General features: G+C 43.5%; 1 protein-coding gene across 2 annotated transcripts; it reads left to right on the top strand.

Moving 5' to 3' along the window:
• Nucleotides 1–1833: 1833 nt before the first annotated feature.
• shdb (Src homology 2 domain containing transforming protein D, b) lies at nt 1834–24408 on the top strand. 2 transcript variants are annotated; one of them, XM_067597105.1, is made up of 8 exons: nt 1834–2123; nt 2806–3184; nt 5084–5234; nt 8089–8310; nt 17141–17218; nt 17984–18158; nt 19802–19921; nt 22785–24408. In XM_067597105.1, the coding sequence occupies exons 2-8, from the start codon at nt 2852–2854 to the stop codon at nt 22969–22971; spliced, it is 1266 nt and encodes a 421-aa protein (XP_067453206.1). In that variant the 5' UTR covers nt 1834–2123; nt 2806–2851; the 3' UTR covers nt 22972–24408. The 2 variants fall into 2 exon arrangements, with proteins under 2 accessions (XP_067453206.1, XP_067453207.1); XM_067597106.1 differs by lacking the exon at nt 17141–17218 and having other exon boundaries at nt 1840–2123.
• Nucleotides 24409–26362: the final 1954 nt, after the last annotated feature.

Genomic DNA, 26362 nt, shown 5'->3' with positions numbered 1-26362 from the left:
CCTGAATTTCAATTTCTGTTTTCCTCTCATCTCCCTCTTGCTCTCCATGTGTCTTCCTCTTGCTGAGTCTGACAGCATACCCCCTCCCCTCTCTCTCTCTCTCTGATTTTCCATCTTTTGCTCAGTTCCAATCTTTTCTTCCATACAGTTCACCCAGGCCAGGATGGAAAGAAAAATTAAATGTATGCTCAATATGTTACTGGCTCGCAGGAGGGGGTTAGAGGAGGTGTTGGACTGAGCGGATTGTGTGGATGAAAAAGGAGAATGTGTGAGCGCGGGGAGAAGGAAGATTAGTGGTACATTCAAAGATGACAGGAGATAAAAATGCAAAGGTAGAAAAGAATGGCAGAGAAAGGGTAGAAGGAGATACAAGAAAGCCCCAAAGATCAGAGATTATCATACAATAACAATCATCCTAACTTGTGGGAAGAAGCTGTTATCTTGCAGGAGCAACATTCATTTATATTGTGTAAATAAATGATCTTGTTGTATCAAGTGCCAACAAGATCTCTATCAACTTATTGAATTAATGCTGTAGATCTTATCTCTACAAGATAAGACCCTTAGCACAGCATATTGATCTTGTTCCCACATAATAATGACTGGCTCTCACAATATGAATGTGAGTATTGTTCTTGTGAGATTTTATTGCTCCCACAATCTAGTTCTGTTATAAAAAATAAAAAAAAAAACTTTATAGTGCAGCAGGAACTTCTTTTTCCCAGAAACAAAAACTACCTTGACAGGCTTTCATATTGGCTGATGTCATGAAATTGATATTTAAGTTTACTACTTCACCACTATTGAACTGCTGGGACTTGCAAGATACCATATTTGCAATCACACACCCACAGTGACATCAGATTTCCTTTACAAACAGTCTGGGGCCAGTTTTACATTCTCCTCTATGTCTGGCCTGAAGCTTGGTGAACCCCTGGTGCAGAGCAGGCAGGAGGAGTGTGATGTGAAGGTCTTGATGGGATCGTGTTGATGGCTGTGGTGATAGTAGTGGGGGTGGGATTCTAGCCCGATGACCTCATCCAGTCTCCCACCGCTGGGAGAAAAGTGAGCTCATGAATGTCGTAAAGAAAGAAGCATTTACGGTCTTTTAACAGACTTAGATGGCTGTACTCACTGTAGCACACAATCCAATTTACCAGCCTGGATCTTGGATAATGGGAGATCTGTGACAGGATGAAACACTCAGAGCAAAAGGAGTGAAACAAAAGGGGTGACACACACACACACACACACACACACACACACACACACACACACACACACACACACACACACACACACACACACACACACACACAACCTCAAAATTGGCTTATTTTTCAATCAGAGTGGACAGGCCTCAGTGCTTTTGCCATCTTGTGTATGTGATAAGGAGTGTTTTTTGTGTTTGTTCTGTCTAAACTTGACTGTTGCCCTAAAGGATGATGGGATTTCCACCAAAACCTTCTATAAGGAAGCATCACAGTTTTGTTCACCCCTCAGGCTTTTCGCAGTCAGACGTTTTTTAAGAAGGAAAAGACAAAATAGTTTCAAAAACCTTCTGTGAAGCTAAAACAGGGGGGTGAGGTGGGATGGGGGGCGGGGGGGGGGGGTCTCCAGTGATGTCATGCGAATAAATAATGCACATCTTTGGAGCAGGTTCGTGCGAGATGATCCCCCCCCCCCCCCCCCCCAGTTTCTGTTCTTCATTTGTTTTCCCCATGCAGTTATTGTGAATTTAAAAGAGGATGCTTCTCTTGTTGCAGCCTGTGTGATGTGCAGATATTTCAATGAGTGAACGGTCGGCTGACTGCGAGAGGGAATAGGATATTCCTCTGGGAATGAAGCACCTCCCCTTTAATCGCTCGGTTGAGCTTCTCTCGGAGCTGTAGTCGCTCTCTTCACTCGCACATTTTACCGTCAGGCGTCAGAGGAACTCTGGTGGATTTCGGCGCTCTTGTTGTGCCTGAAAAGCTGACGTTTTTCCCTTTTTTTTCTTGTCATTTCTTGGAATTAAAAGCGTGAACACTCGAAGGCTTTGTCACTTCTCTGTGTCGGTTTTTTGTCATCGACATGAAGAAACGCGGAATAAAGCATCCAAAGTGGCTGAAGGACTGAACAGGGTAAGTGAGTGTGCCTTCGCAGCGCTGCGCTCATTGGCATTTAAATCATTAAAGCATTTAAATTTTGGTGATTGTTTTGAGGGGAAGTTTAAGAAAAAATTAGCTTATTTTCAGCTGTACAGCTTTTCGAATAACTCTGCACCAAATTAAACTTATCATATTCTATGTTGGTTAAATTACAAAAGAAAAGCAGGTAAGATGTTTGAATTTAACACAACTTCGGTTTCTTTGATTCCACGTTACTTTTTAATATCCTGTCGTAGTCTCTGTCCTCCTTTTTTATCAGCATGTTCACGTCAGACTTTATAGCCGGGGTGTGAGATGTAATTGCAGCCTTTGGGCAAAGTCCAGATGCCAGATGTTATTGCTCCCTGCGTAAAACAAAAGGAGTGCGTAAAGCCCAACTGTTAGTGTAGTTTAGTGTCACTTTAGTGCATATAAACGCACACTGATTGTGGGTCTGTGATCAGGAGAAAGTTGTCGTGCGCAAATATTGGGAGATCAGGACGCGTGGATTAATATTTTGTGTGTTTTTAATTTTTTTTTTTCAATAGAAGAGCTGTTTTTTAAATCCTTGTCACGATCAGAAAATCACACAGAGCAAATCCAATCCTCAGCTCTCACAATCTCATCAGAAATAAGGTCAAGCAATAACCCTCTTGTCCCTGTCTGCCCCCTGCAGCCTCCTGCTCTCACTCCACCGCACGCAGTTTGGAATCAGAGCTGCAATGGCAAAGTGGCTGAAAGACTACCTGAGCTTTGGCAGCAGGAAGGTGCCTCCACAGCCGCCCACACCAGATTACACAGAGAGCGAGATCCTGAAAGCCTACCGGCTCCAGAGGGACCTGGACTTCGAAGATCCGTATGAGGAGTCCGAAAACAGGTCCAGGGGCGAGTCTGGGGCCTCTGAGCCAGCCACACCTGTGTATGGGTCTCCCATGAAGTCCTCTACTGTGGACGTGAAGTCCCCCAAACACAGACTAATCAAAGTGGACTCCCAGGAGCTGGGGCGCACCAAGATCCTCCTCAGTGCCATTTCCTTAGAGGACCAGCAAGAACCTGTAAGAGCCTCAATTTCTCAGCATGTGTTTTTACTGTAGGTGTTCAGAGCAAAAAGCAAGTGATGACAAATTCAAATTTTTATGTGGCTGCTGTCTTGTGAGGTGGAGGATGAGAGCGAGAAGGAGAGATGAAGGAAAGGAAAGAAAAAAAAAAAGCTCTCCCACTTCTCTCTTATCCTGTTTCCATCACCGTGACAGCTTTATTGATCAGACTCCATAAGCAAGTGACTGGTAATGTGTGTCACAATAATGCATTGTTTAAATAAATCACATTATATACGCGCCACATAAATTTTCTTCCCTAGATGGAAGAAAGAATTATTAATGGCTTGAGCTGACCATTGAATCAGAGAGGGTCACAGTCCCTTGAGTTTATGTCCTATCATAAATAATAAATGAGGTTTGGTTTTGCAAGCTGAGAGACCCCTGCATGAGCACATGTTAGGGGCCATATACAGTGCGCCGTATGGTGATATGTCAAGGGCCACAGGGAGCTATAATTTATGCCGTGGTGCTGTTTGTGTCATCAGGACTGCAGTGCCGTCCTGCCTGTGCACTGTGCGTGTTTGGCTGAGAACATATGCAGCTACCGAGAAGTAAAAAGACAAACAGATGTTATTGAGAGAGAGTGACTGTAGCAAAGGTTTTTACAAGGAAATGGTCTGCACATTAATTCAGCTCACATATGCTGAGTAAGTTAGGGGTATTTCAGGGTTTTATCATATTCATCGCTGCAGTTAAATCCATGACTCCACTCATGGAAAATGCTACAAGTGCAAAAGTCCTGAAGTGGATTGAAGTAATAGTCTTAACTCCAGTCGATAGCTCCCCTCTCTACCCCACTCTCCTTCTGCTCTCATTAATTTCCCAGGGTCTGTGGGAACATCAGCACTCTAATTAACATTGCAGATTCCCGTACATCAATAGATAACCTGTTACAGAATCAACAAGGGATTAGGATGTAATTTTGTGAGGGTGTGCACATGTCTAGCAGGAATTTGGGCAGCACGCTTTGCTAGAGTGATTTCCTTTGTCAGAGAGGGAGAGAGACATAGGAGAGCACTTTGCCAAAGGGTGACAGTGTTTGTCGGTACGTGCACTTGTAGGTGCGTGCACGTGTGTGTGTGTGTGTGTGAGAGAGAGACCATATGGCTGCCTTTGTAGCTGTCAGTGTGCCAGCTGACCACTGTTTTCCTCCTGTGCTTGTATGAAGGAACAAATGCTCCCAACCAACCAACCAAATCCCTCTTCACTCCAGCCAAAAAAAAAACTGATCATCCTCAGACAGGACAGTTTCTCGCTGCATTGCATATAGCTTTCATGTGGGAACAAAGATACAAAATAGTTCCTCTTCATGGGGTTTGAAGAGGGAACAACATTATGTTGCCACTAAAGATACTCTACATAGAATCTGCATGGAATCGTGATGTTGAACTCTAAAGGTGCAAATTAGTGTGACAATGATACCCGAAAAGCATTTTTCTGTGGAACCAAACATATATTTAATGTGGCATTCAGAGAGGATGTGATTGCTGGTTAAGAGTGTTGTGCTGCTCTCTCCATCTCAGTCTCCTGATGAGCTATTGTCTGTGCAGCACTTCTTCCTTTTCAGCAGTTATACATGTAGCGAAGACTGAATTTTCCTGACTATTAGAGAGCATTTATGTCCTGTACTTTATTCAAGTGTGATGTGAAGCTTTTTACAAAATGCTGGCTGGAATTCAAATTCATTATAGCTTGCGAGTGTGCTTGCAAGACGGAAATCATGTTTTATTTGGTTTGTACTTATTATATTAAGTCCAGAAATGCTGGAGACATTTTTTCCTCCAAGGGGACAAGTTAATGTTCTGCGACATAAGTCATTTTTCTTCATAAGTAAGTGTGTGTCTTGTCCTTTAGGTGGTGCCGTCTGCTCCGCTGGCAGGGGACACGGATTACTCTGATCCATTCGATGCTCGCTTGGACCACCGACTAGAACCAGATCTCGGACCCGTTCCGTCTGAGAACAACGGCTACATGGAACCATATGAGGCCCAGAGAGTCATAACAGGTTAGTGGACTCATCACTCAGTATCTTATCAGTATTATGATGTTTCTGTGAGCCGCATTGTTATCATAGAATATAATGGGGTTTTCGGTTCCATTCCCTCCTTTTATCCCTTCCTTTTTGTGTTTCAGGTTCTTATTTTTAGTTATCTACGACTGTTATCTCCACATGTACGCCCACAAATGATGAATCAGGATTGCCTTCGTAATATAAGATTGGATACTCCAAAGGGTTAAATTAGGGTTTAGGTTTCTCCGATGCTACATTAAAAAAAGCAAGCATGTATTTTATTGGATTTCAGGGTTACCAAATCATGAACAAACCATAGCCTGAAGTATTATTATCATTGATCACATGTCAACATCAACACTGAGATGTTGTTTCAACAATGAGATATTATTTGGACATTATTTGTTTCTGCATTCATAAAATAATGTATCCTTATTGCCATGTTTTTCTGCTCTTTGTTCTCAAGACGCTGGTGTTAATTCATGTTTATTGCTTTCTTTGTTAATAAACAGTTGTGCAATAGACTGCTGTCACTGTCCTCTCCACTGTGTTTTTAGTTCATTGCAGCTGAGTCGGCTCTCAGCCTCACGAAATGTCCCTATTAGAGATGTCTATTCACTCTCGGACCCTCCCTCCTCCCTTGTGATTTTCTCCCCACATCGTCTAGTACACATCTATCGTTTTCCATTTGTCTCTCCTCCTGTAACATCTCTGTCTGCCCCTTTCCCAGTGCTCTCCCTGGTCTGTCCCAGTCATTTAGTGTAAAAGCCCCCCCCCCCCCTCCGCTCCCTCTCCTTCCCTCCCCTCCCCTCCGCTTTTCCCATTTATATCTCGCTTCATCTCAAGGGCTCTCCCCAGCCCTGAGGGGAGTCTGGCCATCTCTCTAATCTGTCTTTTAGCAAATTCTATGTCCTGTCCTCTCTCCGTTGTCACCTCCTCTGCTTTTTTGCTGGTCAAATGAAGTTCATAATCTCAGGCCTAAGTGAATGAAGCATCCTTTCCTCTGCCCAACCAATCCATAATAATCGCAAAAACCTCAAAGAAAATCTTTTCTCGCAGCAGCTGGATGGAGCCATTGGAGAGATTAGATTCACAGCGGTGATGGCTGAGCGTTTGGAAAAGCATTGTCACAGCTCTTTCATTGACTTTGAATTGAGACTGTCACTCCAGGGCTGTCTGTCAGCCTGCTTTTGTCTGTCTGTCTGTCTGTCTGTTTGTCTCACAGATTGTTTTTGTCTCATTAAAAAAACACAGCAGAGTGGCAAAGACAGATGTGAGATCGGAATAGTAATTATCTCCCACAAAGACTGTCCTGAAAAGACACCTGTGTGCTTTTTAGACTCTACTTTTATGGAAAAAAAACATCTGCCTCTCTTGTTGTGTTTCTAACGCAGTCATGATTCTTCAGTTTGGTTCATGATGTTAAAAGACAGGTCTGATTCCAGTTCTTGTGTCATAAGGTGCTCTGACACACATCTGTATACCTAAACACTCCCCAGCCCTCCTCATCATCACTCCCCTCAGTCTTCAGTCTCTGTCACCTCTCTGTCAAATTGCTATTTTCTCCCCCCTCCTGCTTGTGTTTTCCTCCATCATGCTTCCTATGAATTTCTCATTTTATTTCCTACATGCCTGTTTTTATCTCTCTGCCTTCATCTTCTCCATCTCCAGGCCGCCGCTGACACCGCGGGTTCCCAGCGCAGGTAGAGCAGCATTCAGCCCCGCTGTGCTTCTGTCTCAATGACTTAACATCAAACGCTGACAGACCCCCCCCACCACCACCTCCCTCCCTTGTCCCTCTCTCCCATCGCTCCCTTCCTTCCCCTCTCTTCTCACTGCTTCTCTTTCCTCTTCCTTCTCCTCCTCCTGCTCCTCTACCTCATCACCTCCTTTCCTCCTCTCCCCCCCTCCCTTCCTTTGCTCCTCCTCTCCATTTTCCCTCCACCCTCCTCTTCATAACCTCAAGGCCTTTCCCCAGGGCCTCCACTCAGTCGCCATGGTGACTACAGGGTCGCCCAATAGCAGTGTGTTGTCGTGTGAAGGTTAAAGTTTTCCTCTGCCTTTCTCCAGCGAACCCTGCCATTTAGTCGTAGCACTCTTCCCTTCTCACGTGAGTGTGCCTCCTTTGCAAGGCTGCTGGCTGTGTGGACACAAAAGATGCCTACTCCTTCATTTTCCTCCCATTTTCTCCTCTTCTGTGCCACCAGTTTCCCTTAAAGGGTACATTTTTAAGGTCAACATATCAAAGGACTGTTGCTGATTGCTGCTGCTGCAGCTTTGATGCTCCTATTGATGCATTCAGAAATCTGATTTCCTCCTTTTGCTTGTGTCAATAATGTTAAAGCCTTTTATCTCATGGCCATATTTGACTCCACATAATAGTTGCAGGTGCCGAGAAACATTTCTTAGTTGGAACCTACTGAGAAAGTGATGAAAATGTTAACAAGGAAACATGGATGCTGTTGTGAGCAGCGTTAGATTGCTGCTGGGATTCGGATAGATGAGAGGAGGGTGGTGGGGGGTTGCCCACCATGTTGCTATTCAGCATCTAGCCCAAGGCATCGTTAAGCCCCCCCATATGAGATTCTGAGCCCACGGCAAGCTGTGCAAACATCATTCGTCTCTCTCTTCTAATTCTAGTCATGTCAGAGCTCAACAGGCTTTTGTTTTATAGTAAAGAATAATATCAGTGTTGTGTGTAGGGGAACCTCATCACTACCGGCAAATGTTATTGCTTAACGTTGCCTGTTTTTCTTGCAGACTGGTTAAATGCGACACAACCACCAAAACTCTGACTGTTTGCCTTCATTTATACTGAATTTGTGTTATTTTGGGTATGCTTTGACAGAGCTGCAGCGTGGCCCAGGAGGAGGACGGGCGCGGGGCGGGGTGCAGCTCTACGACACCCCCTATGAAGACGAACGAGGCCAGCGTCTAGGCTTTGTGTACGGAGAACCTCAGGAGGAGGGCAAGGAGAGCAGCAGGCTGCCGCAAGATGATGAGAGACCAGCTGATGAGTATGACCAACCCTGGGAATGGAAAAAGGACCACATCTCCAAAGCTTTTGCAGGTAACCAGAAAAATCATTATCACAGCAACATCAGCAAAAACCAGAGCAGAGCATAGTCTGACAAATCCATCCATGAAGTTTCGATCATTTCGGCCAAAAAAAAAAGGCTCAAATCACGGGAGAAGATCTCCCTCAATGAACCATTCCTACACCTGATTGGATGAATACTCCATTAACTGGATTGTTACTGATGTTTGCTTATGATTTTCATTGTAAAAATGACCAGAAAATCATTTTTAGAGTTTGGCTATGGAGCTGCTTAATTTTATAATTAAAATGGCTATTTTACATGTCTGTTCAAGTGTTTTAAGAGGCATTGAATCACATTACTGTCTCAAGCTTTCCTCATACCTTGTTGGTTCTTCTGGCTTCATGCTGCCAGGCTCAATCGATACTCAGTTTCCCAGAATAAAATTCAGCAAAAAAAAAGAAGAGGTTTTTAGATTCAGGCTGTAAGCAGTGTGCACTAAAAGCATTTTTAACTGAAGGTGCAGTTTAAAGCAACCATATTGGCAATCATCCATTGCATTGTCTTTAAGCAAAACAGTGAATCGATACCAACTACAGAGATCCCCTGAAGTTAGTTGCCAAGCATATACCATAAGGTATCTCACAAAATATGCTTCTTTTTTAAAGGGAATCATTCCATAGAATTGCTGAAAATGGTTAAGACCAGACTGTATTTAAAGGTCAGAGCCCTGCCAGGAGCACACAAAGAGCTCTGCTGCTGATTCTACATGTTGAAATACTCATCTGGCTGTCCTGACCTTTAATGTAACGTCTGCCCCTCAACATCACATCTGCAGAGCCCTTCTTTTTTTGCAGGAAACGGAGACTTCTGTGACCTTCACTGTCTCAGCTCAGATGACACACATCGTTCTCTCCCTTTCACACCATTTAAACACCTTCTGGTCACCATTGATTTCTTGCTCTCACACATATGACAGACCACAGTCACAACAACCTCTTAGATGTTCATTCGGACTGACAGAGGCGTCTTGAGTGTGTGTGTGTGTGTTTATGTGTGAGAGAGGCTTCATATGGGGACAGAGTGTTAACAGAAGGTTAGCAGAGGAGGGACACTGAACACAGGGTTCATTTTCTTCCATAATAATGGCGTTATCTGCAGTATTTTTTTTAAATAATAGGCATGGTGCATGATTATTATTTTAGTCATACTGACAGTGCATGTCTCATCCCATCCCATTATGTTCCATCTACTGAGTATAATTGGAAGGAGAGAGTGAAGGGGAAGTAAGAGATAGTGAGGTAAAGAGAAACAGAACCAGACTGATAGGTCATTTAGGAGTAGATCAGTGTAAGGCATGCCAGGCCAAGTCGACTTAATTGAGCTGCATCTCCAAGTCACCAAGGTCAAGGTGATGGGATAATAAATCAACCTTGCCTCATCGGTGCTCCCTCCACTCCCACTCCTCTACCTCCCCTCCCCTTCTCAGTTAATTACATGCCTACATGTGCGTGACTGATCCACTGCTAATAAAAGGGTCATGGTCAGCACACAATTGTCTGAACACACACATACACACACATATCCATTCACACAGTCTTCATGCTCAAATCACATTAACTAGAGAAGCAGCAAAGAGACACCAGAACTTATTTGAGAGTGGGGATGATTTGAGAAGGAGGTGGACGAGAGTTAATTTAAAAGCCTGTATCACCTCTCACCTACTTAGTACTCATTCTTGCTTTATCTGTCGTTTTTTTTCCCTCTCCAGCTCTTCCTCTCTGTGCCACATACAGTATGCACTCCCGCGGAGGAGCGCTTACAGCACCATTAGAGAACGCAGTGGAGGAAAACGCTTGCACGACTCGAGTTGTCTGACCCCTTGTTTTTTCCATTTGGAGTCAGCACTCTTCAGCTGGCATGCTGTCTGTCTGAGCAGACCAAAGCACTGAAGTGTAAACACACAAACAGTATTTTCCATTCTCACATTTAATCCATATTCCCAGACCCACTCAGCGTTGCTAGGCACAGCCCACATGTGAGGGAGGGGAGAGATGGGGAGGACAAGAACGGAGCTGGAAGAGAGAGATGGAAAAGATGGAACGAGGGGGGGAAAAAAAGAGATGAGGAAGAGGTATGAGAGGGAGATGGACAGAGAGAGGTAAATGGATAGAGAGACTGCAGAGAAAGCTAGCTGGAGAGAAATAGGAAGGGACATCCAAGGTTATTGTATGTTTGGTGGCAGCTCGCTGGATGTTTGTGGAGGCCCAGTGCTTCAGAGGGGAGGGGCGTTGAGGAGAATTAATGGTCGGGGGCTGTGGCGAGGTGAGGCGGAGGGAGAAGAGGGGGGAGCCAGGGCCATTGTGGCAGGGTGTAATCAGTCATCCACTAACATAGGCGCACTCTCTCACACATATACACACACCAGCGCAGCGGCGGTGACAGGGCTGTCGCCACAGCCCTCTCTCCCTACGGATGTGACACACTCTCTCAGATAACCCTCTATAAGGGGCAAAGGGGGGCATAGCGATCTGCCAGCAGCCCCTAAGCCCTCGCCTCATCATCACCTTCACACAGACGTCTGCACATACTGTAGACACACACATACACGGATTGTGAACCAGGCTTTCTAGTTCTTATTATCACCAGGCATCACATTCAAGGGTGAGAAGAGGTTGTGTGCGTGTTGGCACAAATGAGTGTGGGGGTGTTTGTGTGGGTGTAGGGAGGTTGGTCTATATTGTGTTTGGATTTGTGTGCATTGCATTCATGCAGGCACTTCTGAACGGAATTTCTCTGATTATGATTTTAATAGCTTATCCATGCTTGAATGTTTTTGTTTTTTTGCATTTATTTGACAGTTGACAGTAGAGAAGCAGACAGGAAACAAGGGGGAGAGAGAGGGGTATGACATGCAACAAAGATCCCCAGGCAGATTCAAACAAGAGATGTTGCAGTTACATGGCATGCGCTGTAACCATGTGGCTACCACGGCGCTCCATCCATGCTTAAATGTAATCGCCAGGGTGAATATTGCGTGCTGCTGCTATTTTTCAAATAGTATAAGAATTAAGCTTGCCTCCAAAGCATTTGACTTATTTTCCATCAGATGTGGACCCCACTTTATCCAGCTGTGCGAGGGTGAGCCTGGCGGTGCCTGAAGGGTCGGACGTGACAGGCCCCTCTCAGTCCGGTGGGTTTTAATTACAACGTTGGAAAGCTGTCACCCGTCGCCACCATGCAGCTCAAATTACAGCAGTCATTAATTCCTGGAAGTCAATACACAGTCCGGCGGTGAGAGATTGGCCCCGAAGCCATTCGGCACCAATTAGTGAGCTAATGAAAGGCACTATCTCATTAGCTCTCTGATGGCCACACCTAATGAAGAAATGAATGGGTGTTTCAGGTATTTCACATTTTTAAGTGTTATAGTCCTGAAAGGGGGCTTTGAGCCATTTGATGCAGATGACGACTGTCTGAGGGTGGGAGGAGTGGGCACAGGATGATAGAGCTGCAAATCAGCTGGAAGTCTGGGGAAGGTGAATGAATAACATTGCCATCCCTAGCAATTACTATTATGGTGCCATTGAGCAAAGTCCTTATTCTCCTCTTGTTCCAGTGCAGCTGCTCATTAGACGGCAGCAGAGGACTGAGCTTATACAGTGAAGCTCCTGAGTATGAATGTGTGCATCCCAAAAGCAGGACAATGGTGAAACAGATGAGTTTTTAGGTATAAGTAAACCCTTTGTGGGACAAAACAACATATCCTATAATTTATTTTTCTTATCTCTGGCAGTGTATTTATTCCACACAAATGTCTGTTGCCGAAAACGTAAACTGCAACAAAATGTTTCTATGCAGGTGTTTTGGGAAAAGGGTACCTGACACCAGTTATGTAAAACAGCTAAAGTCTTCATGACCTATCCATAGCGTCAGTCACCACTGTTTTAGCCTTGCTAGCCTCATAGTTTAAATGGAAGGTAATGGTCGATCAGTCGGTCCACCAGTTTGGTTCATGTCTAAAATATCTCAGAAACTATTGGATGGATTGTTATGAAATGTGGTACAAACATTCATGTCCCCCGCAGGATAAATTGTAATCACTTTGGTGACCCTTTAAGTTTTCATCTAGCCCCATCAACAAGTCAAAATTTCAGTTTGTCTTAATCTTTGGTTTATGACCACATACGTAGGCCAACCTGAAAAACTGTTCCCAGTAGCCTCAGCTGTTCTTGTGTTTAGTGCTAATTAGTGAATGTTTGCATGCTAACAAGCTAAATTAAAATGGTGAATTAATAAATACAGCCTCACAAAGCTGCTAACATGGCTGCAGACTCTTGGCAATTGAGGAGCAAAGCTAAAGAATAAAGAATTTGAAGAAATAAAAAAATATTACTGTAAGATAGAAGATATACAGAAATGTTTAAAATGCTTTAAAGGTTATACACAGCACTGATTTCGTTTTCCTTACTTTTGCAAATAGCACTGCAAGCTGGATGTTAAAGGTTGCTTTCAAGTGTTAATGAATACTGAAGCAAAAAGCTCAGTTTAGCAAAGCTTGCAAGAACACCTTGACAGAGTGCCAGCATGTATATGTGCTGTGTCTGGAAGTTTGGATACAGGTGCTCTGACAGGGCAGGACGAGGTTTCCTGAGCTATTCTGAGTGTGTACATGTTCCTGTTGGAGCTTGATTATGTATGTTTGTGTGTTGTATGTTTAAAGTAACCTCATTGATCTGTATAACAGACAGGTAGTGCAGACGGCTAAATCCATCCTATCAGTCAGCACCCACTCCCTTCACTTTGAGTTTTAGATCCTAGCTTCTGGCTCCCGGTTCAGATTTCCCCCCTGTAAAGAGCAATAGATACAGGCGCACATTCATTCCCACAGCCATTTCCTTTCTGAAATCAGGCCAGGGGGGTAGATAGTAGTGATGGTGTTGTTCATTTGGTGGTGGTGATGATGATGATGATGATGATGATGATGATGATGGTTGTGACAGTGTTTGACAATGCTGCTGACCTCGCTAACTATGTCAATTTTGTTTTGTTTATGATGACATTGGCGGCTACGTTGTTTACGTAGGTTGTTGAGTTGAATTGTGTTTACATGCCCATTCTAAGGTAACGAACACACGATTCCTATTTTCATGGTATTATACACTGATTAAAACATACTTATGAATATTTTATTCCATTTCTGCCAATTCTGTTCTGCTAGATGCCACTAAATCTTACACACTCATCCTTTAAATTGAAGTTGTGTCGGATATGTGCACTTAAACAAACATGCAGACAAAGAAAAAAGGGAAAAGGAAAATCAGATTTCCATTTCTGCTCTCTGTTGCTCTAAGCAGGCCCTGGGGGCATCAGACCAGCCTCTTCATCAGTTTACTGGCAGTAGAAGGACCATTTTTTCACACTCTCTCTCTTTCACTCTTGCCTCCTTTTTCTCTTTTTCACATTTCCTCTCTCTTGCCCTTGATTCCTCATTGCTCGCAGCTTTTCTGTCTCTTCAGAGTGAACCTTTACTGACATTAATGAATAGGCATGTCCTTCGTGATTCCCTCTCCACGACCAATACGAGAAACAGAGAGATGATGGAAGTAGAGTAGGACAAGAGAGGAAAGGAGCAAGGGAATATGAAAAGAGAGATAATGCCCCACTTAGAGCGAGATAGGTGAAGGACTAGAAATGAAGAAAAACAGAGCAGCACGGGAAGAGCTGCATGAATCCACACGGGAATGGATATAATGAATGTCTGGAAAATGGATACACAGAAATGATTGTCAAGGAACATGTGATGTTTTTAATATTCAAATCAAAATGGTGCAGATCCATATTATGAAAAGAGAACTTATATGAATGCATGTTTTTTTTTTTTCCTGCCCTGGCATAAGGTGTTAATTGTCTTCCCTTATGGGGGCCGTTTTGCCCAGCAGAAGGTCTTTGTGTGCAAGGAGAGGACGGGATGTGAGGGCTGTTTGAAAAACAGATGCCTTCATTAATGGACCTAATGAAGCTGTTCTATTGTCTTGTCTGTTCCTCGTTTATTAAGAGGACACAGAAAACAGCTGGTGTGTTCGAAAAATCAGTTATCCGTCACTCAAGGTGATGTGTCCCGTGCGCAACACAAAAATGAAAACCTAGCCGGGCCATTCCCTCCCCCTCAGATCATTTCTGGTAAATGTTAGCAGGTAGTTGAGGCGCCAAGCACACGTTGGATTTTGGCAGACTGCAAATAACTGAATTGCTGTCACCTGTTTCATCCATTGGGTTCAAGTGTGAGACTGAACTGATGTTTCAGCATATATTCTGGATACAGTTTAGTAGATTTGAAGTACTAGTCATGAATACAGACTGTGAGCGCTGGTGTGAGTATGCCTTTGTCTGTAAACCATTCATGTGTCTCATTGTCTTGTATTTGAGAACAAAGCAGAGTACTAAAAGCTCTCTGTCTATGACAAATCCACAGGTTCCCATTTGAAGTGAATAGAAGCCAGATGTTCCCAGCAAGTGAATGAGTGACATGCTATGATGTGTGTGTGTATTGTGTGTTGTTTGGTATTCAGCCTTTTGTTATCAGGATGAGGAGCTCAGACATGGTTTTCTGTGTGTTTGTGTCGAGTCTTTTGCAGTCGAGAGAGCTGCCAGTGTTTCAGTCTGACAGATAGAAACAGAAATACCGAATCCACGTTTGTTTATTAGACCTGCAGCTTTAGGAGGAGGCTTCAGGGTCACCCTGAATCACAGGAAAAGAATGTGGTTTATGTGAAAATGGATTTCTTTATAGAGATTTTATATAGTTTGACAGTGTGGAAAGTTTCAGCCTGTGACAGAAGGTGAGAACATGGAAGAGGGGCATTTTAAATCTTCCTGTGAATTAAAAAGCAAGAGTTATTATTACCACAACATTACACCAAAATCCTCTTTCATGACGGTTCTGTCGGTCTGTTTAATGTCTCGCCTCTATTGGCTGTGTCTACTCTCTGTGTGGTTTTGTATGTATGTGTGTGTGTTTGCAGCTCACATTAGCCACAGAGATACAAAAATCTGCCAATGTGATGATTTCTTTGATGAGCTATAATCAATCCTGGATCTCAGGACCCGGAGCTCTGCTGGTTTTCATTCCATTATCTACTTGGGTACTGGTTTACAGCTCAGATACAAGGTAATGCAGTCCAGTATGGTAGGAGATTAGCACTACACTGGACCAAAAGATAAGGGTTTAGTGATCTTAGTGATCTGCCTCATTTCAAGGTGTGTTGAGTTGATCAAGAAATATTTAATAGATGGATAAGGCAGTGGAAACAACTGAAATCCTCTCACCTCAGTTTACTCAAGGACACTAGACAAGATTCATTGTTAAGAAGGACAACAGCCAAACACTGAGAGAGGAATCTTGATGGAATTTTCCTCTCTGTCGGCAGTACACCACTACCTGAGCTTATCTCTCACTCAGTTGGCTGAGCACATTTCTGATCTGTAATAAATTGTCTTGCCTGTCTCCATCCTTGTTCTCTTTTCTTGTAACCCTTCAACTGCTTCTGTGTGCTTCTCATTTACACCCTTCTCTCTTTCTGTGTGTCTCTCTCAGTTTTGTTTGAGAATTAGAGGTGTGAAATGTGATGCGGTGGCGAGCGGACAGGCAGCAGAGTGTGGCAGTGGCGGTGTTTAGGGGTGTCAGGTGTGTGTGTGTGTGTGTGTGTGTGTGTCTTTGCGTGTGTTTGCGTGCATGTCTCCCATTGAGGGGTGCCAGGCCACACTTTAATCCTGGCTTCAGCGGAGGTGCGGCCCGCTCCAGATGGGGCCATTGTACTGCGCCATGCATCAATAATTCACAGAGAGCCAGAGAAAGTGGCGGAGTGTGTCTGCCTGCTCAATAATTAACCAGGGAAGGAGAGAGGCATGTATGAAGCCTAAAGCCTGGGTCTCTCTCCAAACGCCCATTCAAATGGCCTTTGATGTCCCGGGCCTGGGGGGTCTTTGGATTTGTCGGCTCATTAAGACGTCACCCGTCTTTTCCTTGTATTTGTTTTGTAATCCGTTTTCGCTCTGAGCTGGGGCTGAATGTTCGGTGTGAAACTGGCAATTCGCATAATGTGTGTGTGTGTGTGTGTGTGTGTGTGTGTGAGACTGTAGAAATTACTGTTACAGTAGATGGTTGCCTGCCATGGTAGATAAGGAGCTATTTTCAGTTCTGTCTCACTGTGCACCTTCTGCCGCCCTCCTACTGTAGGTAGGACAATGTATTGTGCATTATTCTGCCCCCACGCTCCGCTCCTCAGTTCCTCTGTCACACTACGCTGTGGGTTGCAGCGCACATGAAGTCACGTTTTGTTTTCATTGCTGCTTGCGCTACCAGACAATTTCTCAAAGTGGATTCATTCAGATGACTATAAATAATGCAGCCTCTGACTTCCCCTGTCCTCTCTGTGTCCTATCTTCTTTGCTTTCTTTAGTCGTCTCTCACATGATAAATTACTCTAAATATAGGGTCTGAAATACCTGTTTATCTACAAGGACAGGAGATAGAGTATATTACTTCTCTACATGACAGGAAGTATAGTTAACTACATTTCTTGACACCACATCCCTGTCATCTGCACACACACAGCGCCTCTCCCACTTTCAACAGGGCTTCCCTTTCTTCTGCCTCTTTCACGTCTCACTTCTCGCTTACTCTCGCCTCCTCACGTTAAAATCTTGCACCCGATTTCAGTCTCACCTCTCAATCATCACCACCTCTGTCACATATCTTCCTTTTGGTTAACTTTTTTCAAACCCATCTGCTGTTTTCTCACTCTGTCGCTCCCCTTTTCTCTCGCCTCCTCCCCCTCCCGCTTTCCCCCCCTGTATTAGAAATGAGGGAGTTGTCGGTGTTGCCTTGGCCTGCCCCAGTGGGTCAGCTGGAGGAGGAGCCCCCCGTCAGAGAGCAAGGTGACCTCTCACCCCTGAACATAACCCCCTACCCTGCCTTCCTTTATCACCCCACCACAAACACACACGTGCAGTCGCCCTGACCTCCATGATCCAGGCTGTTGTCCTACATCTGCTCTACATTCACCGTAAACCCCCAGCGACCTGCATCTGCACCACCTGCATCTGTCCCTGCCTGTTGCGACTGCTCGGTTGTTAGGTTTTAGAATTTAAAGCACTCCCTTCTTACCATATCCCCTTCTTGTATCAACCATGCATGAAAAGTTCCATGTTAAGTAGGCTGTCTCTCTTGTTCATATCAGTGTGCTCAGTGCTGCCGTGGTGCATTTCATGTTTAATCACAAGTTCTGTAGATTGAATTTCACCGAAAGCAGGCACAGAGGGGTAAATAACACTTCAGTCTGTAATTCGTACTAGAGTCAAGTCTGCTTAGTCAATATCAAGTGCAGTGTAGTCTACTGGAAGATGCAAAAGTGCACCAGAGCCAGGCATGGAAGACGCCAGCTTCCTGTCTCCATCTGGCCTGGGGGAAAATGTTGATGATAGTAATTGTGATGATGCTGATAGTTTTGCAGTCTGTCAGACCCGAACCTGCTCTCTTCTAATTCAGCCCATCCAACGAGAGGTCTCTCTGCTGCATGCCTGGTTTTGTAATAGCCGGATGTCTGATGTTTACCCAAGTCTGGCTGTGAGGGTTAATCCCTTTTTGATCACAGCAGAGTGTAAATAATGTGACTCACTTTTTCTGTCTCCATCTGCCAACAGTGCAGTTTGATGGCGCAGAGTGGGACCGTTCGTCATCGCCAACAGAGCGGTTGCGTCCTCCAGGCCCCAGGTCCAGCCCGCTGGCAGGAGGGGGGATGAAGTTTCGAATGCCACAGGAAGGCCTCGCTATGGTGGGGGAGAGAGTGGACCCCACACTGCCTCTGGAGAAGCAGGTGTATGTATGCTGTCTTTATTTTAAACCCATAGGAGCTAAAGAACATATATCACTTTTTATGCATTGGAGTGCAGACCACACTGCTGTTAAGGTTTTTATTAGATTAAAAGGTTTACATGCCTTGATATTCAATGATTTTTGATACTCAATGATTGAGTGTCCCTGTTGCCATTAATTTAATTGCCTTTAATGTAATGTGCGGTGAAGAAATTGCTGTGTCTTAGAAGAACAAAAGCATTAACATTCGTCTCGGTGATACAGTTGACATTAGTTGTACCCACATAGCTGTGCAAAATGAATATATATGTGCACATGTGGCAGTCCAAGGAAAGTTAAGAGTAAGATGTTCAGAAGTCACAGAAATATAGGATGAAACCAGGCATCTTAAATAAAGCCAAAAACTAATTTTATTGCACCACTTTGATCTATTAAGGGGTTTGGACACATTAAAACGAAACGATTATGTGTTTTAGCTAAGCAGCACTCATCAGAGCTTACAGAATTGCAAAAGGTTAGAAGGAAAACTAATTAAGTCAGAACACTAAAAACACTCATTTACTTTGGTCTTGTAATTTCAGACATCATTGGTGTAATTTATGTGCTGTTTTTGTGCAGATAAAGGGTCATTTTATTAATGAAATCCAAGCACATAACACCCCTTAAGCACACATACACATGAACACACAAACACAGACATGTGCACACATATACATGAGGGTGGTAAGTTGATTATTTTGCCCCATTACTGCCTGATGATCTCTTAAGGATTGTTATGAGCTTTGTGGGCTTCTTCAGCTCTGTTTTAAACTGAATAAACAGCATCACTGTCAACCTGTGATGTTCAGTGCACCTGGCTAAGTCATGTCCAAGAAAATCTCATGAGTATGACAAAAAAACATGTATTTCACTTCCTGGTTGTGTTGGTCTCTAACAGTTTTGTCTTTTGATTATAGTCTGATGACACACTTCCTGTATTTTTAAAACTGTTGTTCCAGTCCAAGACTCTAATTTCACAGTCTGATTGTAGCATTAGCATGTGGTTATGGAGGATGGAAAATGATATAAGTCTAGATAAATAAATAATTGCATAGACCTGGCTCTACCACTACTGCCTGGCTTGACGGCTACAGTAGCTGCTTCTACCATAACAAACCCCAGTCTCCAACCAAAATGTCTGCAGTCGAGTTGTGTTGTGGGTAATGTAGGCACCAGATTTTGACGAGGAATAAGAATGCAAGAAGTAAAAAAGATGATATGTCTGGTTCTGCTGCATCAATTTTTTCCTTTTTAAAGTGTCCATTTTGAGTCCGGCAATGTTATGGGTGTGCAATGCTAAATCAGAGGATTACTCTTTTAATGTAAATAATCTTTAGAAATATTCATACTATTAATACTCCCCCTTGTATTATCTTTGATGTAATGATCATTGTTACACTAATCTTGAGATGTTTTGCTATAATTGTCAACCTTCTGCATCAAATCAATAACACGACACTATAGATTTTCTTTGCCAGTGTCATAAAATAGTGTTGGAATCCCACCAAACCACTTGTATCATATTAGAATATTTGAATATCCATTGCTGATAAAGCAGCTGTTGATTTGTTTGATCTTACTGTGTGTGTGTGTGCTCTGTCCATCAGATGGTACCACGGTTCGCTGTCGCGTTCGGAGGCAGAGTCTCTGCTAACGTTGTGTAAAGAGTGCAGCTATCTGGTGAGGAACAGTCAGACCAACCGCTCCGACTACTCGCTGTCCCTACGGTAGGACACGGACACACACTCACACACACTAACTCTGCCACTCCAACAAGAAATGAAACACCTGAGCACCTTTAATATTGTTCTCGGATTAACTGCTTTACAATTTGATTGCGCTCTTCTCTTTTTTTTTTCCTGCCGTGTGACTGCGGAGTGTGTGCGAAGTGTGTGTGAAGCCACCTGAGCTACTGATCTCATATCGCAGTCTCCACACCTCTCCATCTGTCTCACCTCCTTCTCTCCCCCTCCCTCCCATCCTCTATCACCCCCACTTAAGATCACTGCTGCACTGATTCCTCTCCCAATACTCATTTGCAGGGCACAATACTGCTTATCTGGTCAAATCTCTTCCTTGTAATTACTACCACGATCCATCGTCCTGGGCTGACATTGCCCTCCCATCATCCCTCTGTCCTCACCCCATCCTTGGCCCCTCTCTGTGGTCCTCTTCCTTGGCCCCAGCAGGGCCTCCTAAGTGGTAATCAGGCAGGTAGAGCACACTTCAGTGCACACATCATCCTCCCCATAATCACTAATGAATATGAATTACCTTCTGTGGGCCACACAAGAAGGGAATCAGGGAGGGAAAGGGGAGAGGGAGGGGGAGAGAGAGAGAGGAGGGGGAGACACCGAGTGTCACCGTGTTGTGCTGACATATAAACAAGCTCATGCATTACTCATTTACATGAGTAGAGTGGGTTTGACACACACACATTAGTGCACACGCACATTTGCTCAAGCAACAAGGTCACAGTTGGCACCGGTTCCACAGTTGGCTTGGTCTGGAGCAAGTAATGAACCTACAAAATTTATCAACCTTACATTCTTTCAGTTGTTTAGAAGGAGGAATCACCCTTCACTGAGTAGACTTAGAGTCTTAACAAAACAAAGAACAGCATTAAATCTGAAAGGAGTTGAAGCAGCTTAGATCTTTAATCAGCTTAAGGGGAATCTCTGGTTTCATACAGCCTTTATTGTCTGACTTTCGGCCATAATTTGTATGAGTAATAATAACATTGTACTCACAAACTTAATAGTGGAAATCCAAGAACACAACATAACTCAACAGAGGTCAGACACGGCAAGAAACACGAGCAGTCTGATCATATAGGTTTGAAACAAGGCTCCTGCTTAGCTAAACATATCTGGAAGAGATGACAAAGGCAAACTGTAAAATCATTTTAAACAACCATTAAGATTTAAAGACTCTGACCTACTTTGAACTTCTTTACTTTCCACAGTTATGCATGCACACAGTTAACCTGTACGATGACAGATTATTACCAGCATTTTTGGTGCGCTCATTCTGGTTTTAACTCCAAATTTGCCTGATGTTTTTCATGGCATCTTTGTATATGGAGTATAACCTTGTCTGAATGTTTTAAATGTTTGTCTCAAACATTTAGTCCGTTGTTTAGTCCTGTTTGGAGTCCACACGTGCCAGGGGACTACAAAATTCTTGAGTGTGATCTTGTGTCAGGCATACACAGATGTTTTGCAAGTGTTATTCCATTCTGCTTGTCTTGTATGCCCGAAGAAAGTCTATGAAAGGCTGTGTACATGATTAAGTAGAGAATGCAGACTCTTGTGTGCACTTATTATTGTCCCTCCGGCACCAAGTAAAGCCTTTCAGTCAGGTGATCGGTGGACACTTTAATCCTTTGGGTTTTATCTCCAAACATTTGTGTTTCTTGTACTTTGTTGTAGCAATGTTGCCATATTCTCAGATATCAGCAATTATTTTAGTTGTAATAAACCAATTGTCCTTTAATGTCTCTAATTTTATGGAAGCTATTTCCCATAACTTCTGTGTTCTTGACATTCAGTCTTTATCAGGGTGTTGAGACTGGTTGGCGGGTTGGTTTAGTCACTACTGCCATGCTGTCAGCATATCCTTGAGGAAGGGCACTAAAGTTTGGAGATAACGCAGCATTAATGTCCTTGGAAAAGTGAACCACACCTAGAGTATATTAAGAATACACAGTAATGTGAACAATGGGAGGAATGAGAAAGGTTGTTTTAATGGAGACAAAATGAAGAGACACTCCAAAGTGAGTCAGCACTGACACAGACAGGCCTGCCAACGTTTAAACCAACATGAATATTTATGGAAGAGCTCTAGTTGGTTCTAATGTACCATGAGATACAAAGAGCCCAAAACAAACAGGGCTGGATGAAAGCCCACTGTCAACTCTGAGCACTGATGTGATGAAGCGTCTGGCTCTCAGTGCTCAGGAGGCCGGTGAGACGATCATGAACTGCCTGTTGTTTTGGCAGTTTGAAGTCACAGTGAGTTTCTTTGGTTTCACTGCTCGTCCAAATTTAATTTGGTTTACTAGAACAATGACAATTATGGTGACCGGTTTCGGTCCTTGTCTTTCCCTCTGCTTCTATAATTAGACGTACATCATGGCTGGCTGACTGGCTCTTAAAGGGGAAGTTCTGTCGTGGCTGTCTGGCTCTTAAAGGGGAGGAAGTGGTGTAGTTCTCTCGGCTCAACTGCTTTCACAGTCCAGCGTTCTCCTCTCTCTGCCTTTGTCTTTCCTCCCATGTGCTTTTACACCACTCATCCATCCATCATAATGTCCCCGCCTAATTTGTGACATGGTGTTAAATCTTGGTTAGAATCATGTCCTAAAAGTGCAGTAAAAAAAGAAGTGAACATAAATCCAGCTTGTCATTTCCACTGTGTCATTATGTGTCAAAATGTGTGGAAGGCTGCACGATGTTTTATGTGCTCCACTTTTCATGTCGTCTCTCATTTCTCTCCTCTACACTTCTCTTTTTCACTTTCATATTAGATCTCTCCCATTCTCTTTCTTGTTTTGTCTCCTTCCCCATCTCAATTCTTTTTTTCCCCCCACAGGAGCTGCCAGGGTTTCATGCACATGAAGTTCACACAATATAAAGACGGCAAGTACGTGCTGGGACAGAACAGCCCGCCCTTTGACTCCATCCCAGAGGTCATCCACTTTTACACCACACACAAACTCCCGATCCGAGGTGCCGAGCACCTCTCCCTGCTGTTCCCCGTACTGGTGCAGACACTCTGACTGACCCAGACACCCCTCCTAGACCTTCAGGATTTAATCATGATCGGACACTCTTGAATGTTTGATGGGATCTTCCCAGTGGAGTGCCAGCACTCTCTTCCTGTTCAACTGGACTACTTTTGATGATACAACACGCCGCTAATGCCCTCACCCACCACTGCTGTTGTACTTGTGCCAAATGTCTCCAACATCCGGAGGGATCGATTCACATGAAATGCAATACCTGAACTCTATGCCACCTGTGCTAGACCTCCTTTCTCTCATCTCCTTGCTGAACCAAGGGGGCTTTCTTCAGGACATCCGAAATTCTCTCTTTCCTTATTACATTTCTTTCTGACTGGAACGCAGAGGAAGTTAGTAGAGCTGTATTTAGGAGAAAGTCTGTATATTCTGAACATAGCCCCAGGTTACAGAAGACCTGCAGAAGATTGAGACTAAATTACTGCTGTTTCACAAAAAAAAAAACACCTCATTGACACTGATAAAATATTACTGTTGTTAGGTGAAAGCCTTGCAGTATTTTGCTGATTTTCCACATTTCTACCGGAATCAATAAATTGAATTGTACTGTAAAGGATGAGAAACACTTTTTTCACTCCTTGGGGAAATCCTTTTATAAATGTTGGAAAGTTCATCGCCATTATAAAAACAATGCTATTTTCAAAGATATAAGGTTTTTACCAACAGCAGTGATATTTCAGATGCTTTTCTACACAAAGACACATCTGTACTGTACTATAGTCTGTTCTGTTCATTTTCTTGCGGTCTGTTCTGTACTGTCATGCTGCTGTATGTTGAGGATTTTGCTCGACACACGTCTCCATGTTACTTGTTGATTGTTCGTCGTAAGCAACAGAGAAGCTATGTTGTATTGGTACTCGTGTTGACCTTGCTGACCTGTATCTCTTGTTGGTTGACTACGTTGCATTTGGTAGACAATGCTGGGTTTGTAAAAAAGCGACCTGTCACTGCTGTCATTGTCTTTCCACTGACTGAAAGCTAAGCCCGGAAGCTGAGCTGCAGGCTACATTTGGAGCTGAGGGATGCTAATCAGGAAACATTGATGACTCTGACAAACTCTCAAACTTTGTGAATCACGGCAACATTCTCACACCTCCTACATATTTGATCACAGATTTTTTTTTTTTTTTTCGGCTGGCCAAATGATTACATGCTGGTTGGTGAGTTGTATTTGAGTTAAATTCTTGCCATCTGGAGTGTGTTCCCATGTCTGCTGCCTGGTTGCAGTGTTGTGTGGCAAAAATCAGATTTTAGAGAGGAGACAACGTGTACTGGCGACATCTGACCATTTCTAACAAATGCAAGAATGATTTAGATTGTTGTTTTTCAAGCCAAAACTTTATATTGCCTGTATTGTATTATTATTATGACCATTATTTTCTGTCACTAGTAAAAGATGATGGGTTGCATAATTTACCTGCTGAGTTGAAGCACTTTGTGTTTAATTCAAAAAGAAAACACCCCCAAAATACTCTGAATAAGACTTTAGCTGATCAAATTTCAAACAATTGACTCCTTTGCAGCCCAGAAAGAAAGAAAAGAGGCACAAAGGACTTGGCAAGATTGCTTGCTTCACATTCTAAATCACACACACACAGACACACACATTTGCTTTCCTTCATCCATTAACAGCAGGGTTGGGAGGGAGAGGGTGAGGACTGGGGGTGAGGTGTGGCTGAGGAGGGGTGAGGCAGCCCTCATTATTTGGGCTGCGCTGCAGTGAAAAGCACTGGGATTGCTTTCATTACTGAGCCAAATGAAATAGCAGAGGCTGATTACCCGCGTGACGGAGAGAGGAGGCGAGCTGGATCATTCTCTATTGGGGAGAAAGAGTGAAGGAAAAAAAAAAAGGGGGGGGGAAAGGGGGGAGAGATGAAGGAAGGGGGAAGAAGGAGGAGGAGAAGGGAGACGCTGTCTGGCTGTACTTCCCCAACACAACTCCAAACAAGTGTGTGTGTGTGCGTGAGTGTTTGTGAGCGTAAAAGAGAGAGACGATGACATTGGGGGGGGCCGCTCTAGTCCCATTTTTCAAACAAGGCCCCCCGGGGAGGGATATGAATAATAACGACTGTGGCAATGCAGCATGTAAAAATCAAACAAATATCACGCTCATATTTCTCTGCCTTTTGTATAGCTCTTACCTTGTGTCTGCTTTTGGGACTTTACAGTTTTTCTATCAGCTAATTTCTGTTATGCTCATGAAGTCATATTTTTATGAGTTTGTGTGGGTTGGAACAAATTTCAGCATTATACAACAATTCTGTGTAAATTGTGAAATGCGCTCAACTGTGCATATGTGTGTGTGCAGCTGTCATATCAGAATCAGAATCTGTGTAATGTCAGATGTGGTGGGTGTCAACGATTATGCGGTGACGGCAGCTGTTAATCTATCAGACAGGCTCGGTGGAATGAACACCTGTGATCGCCACAGAGCCAGAAGACATGTTCGGAAAACACATGGAAAACACACAAACATGCCTTACAGATTCACAAGCACATACAAATAAGGGTGTTCCATAGAGATAGAGATTGAAAGCGAATTCCTGACCTTGGAAAGCTGATTTTTGGTGTTTTTGATCACATCACACAATCTTTCAGCAGATGCAGTCGTCCCAGTAACAGTCATGGAATTTTAGATGTTCGTAGATGGGGTTTTTTCTTAGCACTTTAAATTTCTTTTATGAATAGGCTTATTTTAAGTCCAAGGTCGTGAATGAACTTCCAATCTCATCTATTGAGCCATTGTTGATGAGAAGTTGTTAAAGTGCTCAGAAAAAAAGGAAATTTAAGCAAATCTGTGACAAATAGGCATACTTCATCTGATTGAAACATTCAGAACACTTTGACTAAACAGACCTTGTGGTGTGATTGTTTTGTCAAGATTAAGAGAATTAAGAATTAAGAAATATAAAATTATCAAGTCATCCTTTTAATAGGAACACCTACTGTTATTAGATAGTTACCAGGAACACAAATATGCCACCATTTTGCCCAGTTTTCTATCAAGACAGAAATTTTGATCTTAAAAGGTCATCCAAGGTGAAAGGTCACATAAAACTTTAAAAGGAGGGTTAATATTTTACGTTGCTGTCTCACAAAGAGATAAGATTTTGTTTCTTTAAGTTCATGTTAATACTTTCTTTCAAAGTTGATGTTCGGTACATTGTTGAAGCATACACGTTGGCCTTTAACTCTTCAACCACGCTGAAAGGTTATCACAGGTTTTTCCCCGCCTCCAGTGACTCCCTCACACAACATAAACCTCCAGGCTGCTTGCATGTACAGAGACAGGGAATCAGCCAGCTGTGCACACACACTCAATGCCACAAGTGAGGGTCGGGACACGCATATCAGACTAAAAGCCGCCGTC

Source organism: Thunnus thynnus, chromosome 8 (genome assembly GCF_963924715.1).
Source record: "Thunnus thynnus chromosome 8, fThuThy2.1, whole genome shotgun sequence".
Taxonomy (NCBI): Eukaryota; Metazoa; Chordata; class Actinopteri; order Scombriformes; family Scombridae; genus Thunnus; species Thunnus thynnus.
The sequence above is the reverse complement of the archived record's forward strand: the minus strand, read 5'-3'. Positions and strand labels throughout refer to the sequence as shown.

Bases quoted from the DNA above. Each gene is read 5' to 3' on its own strand.
- shdb (XM_067597105.1), top strand. From the start codon at position 2,852: ATGGCAAAGTGGCTGAAAGACTACCTGAGCTTTGGCAGCAGGAAGGTG. The intron at 8,311-17,140 runs GTAACCAGAAAA...CCCCTGTATTAG, and splicing joins CATCTCCAAAGCTTTTGCAG to AAATGAGGGAGTTGTCGGTG. The intron at 17,219-17,983 runs GTGACCTCTCAC...ATCTGCCAACAG, and splicing joins GCCCCCCGTCAGAGAGCAAG to TGCAGTTTGATGGCGCAGAG.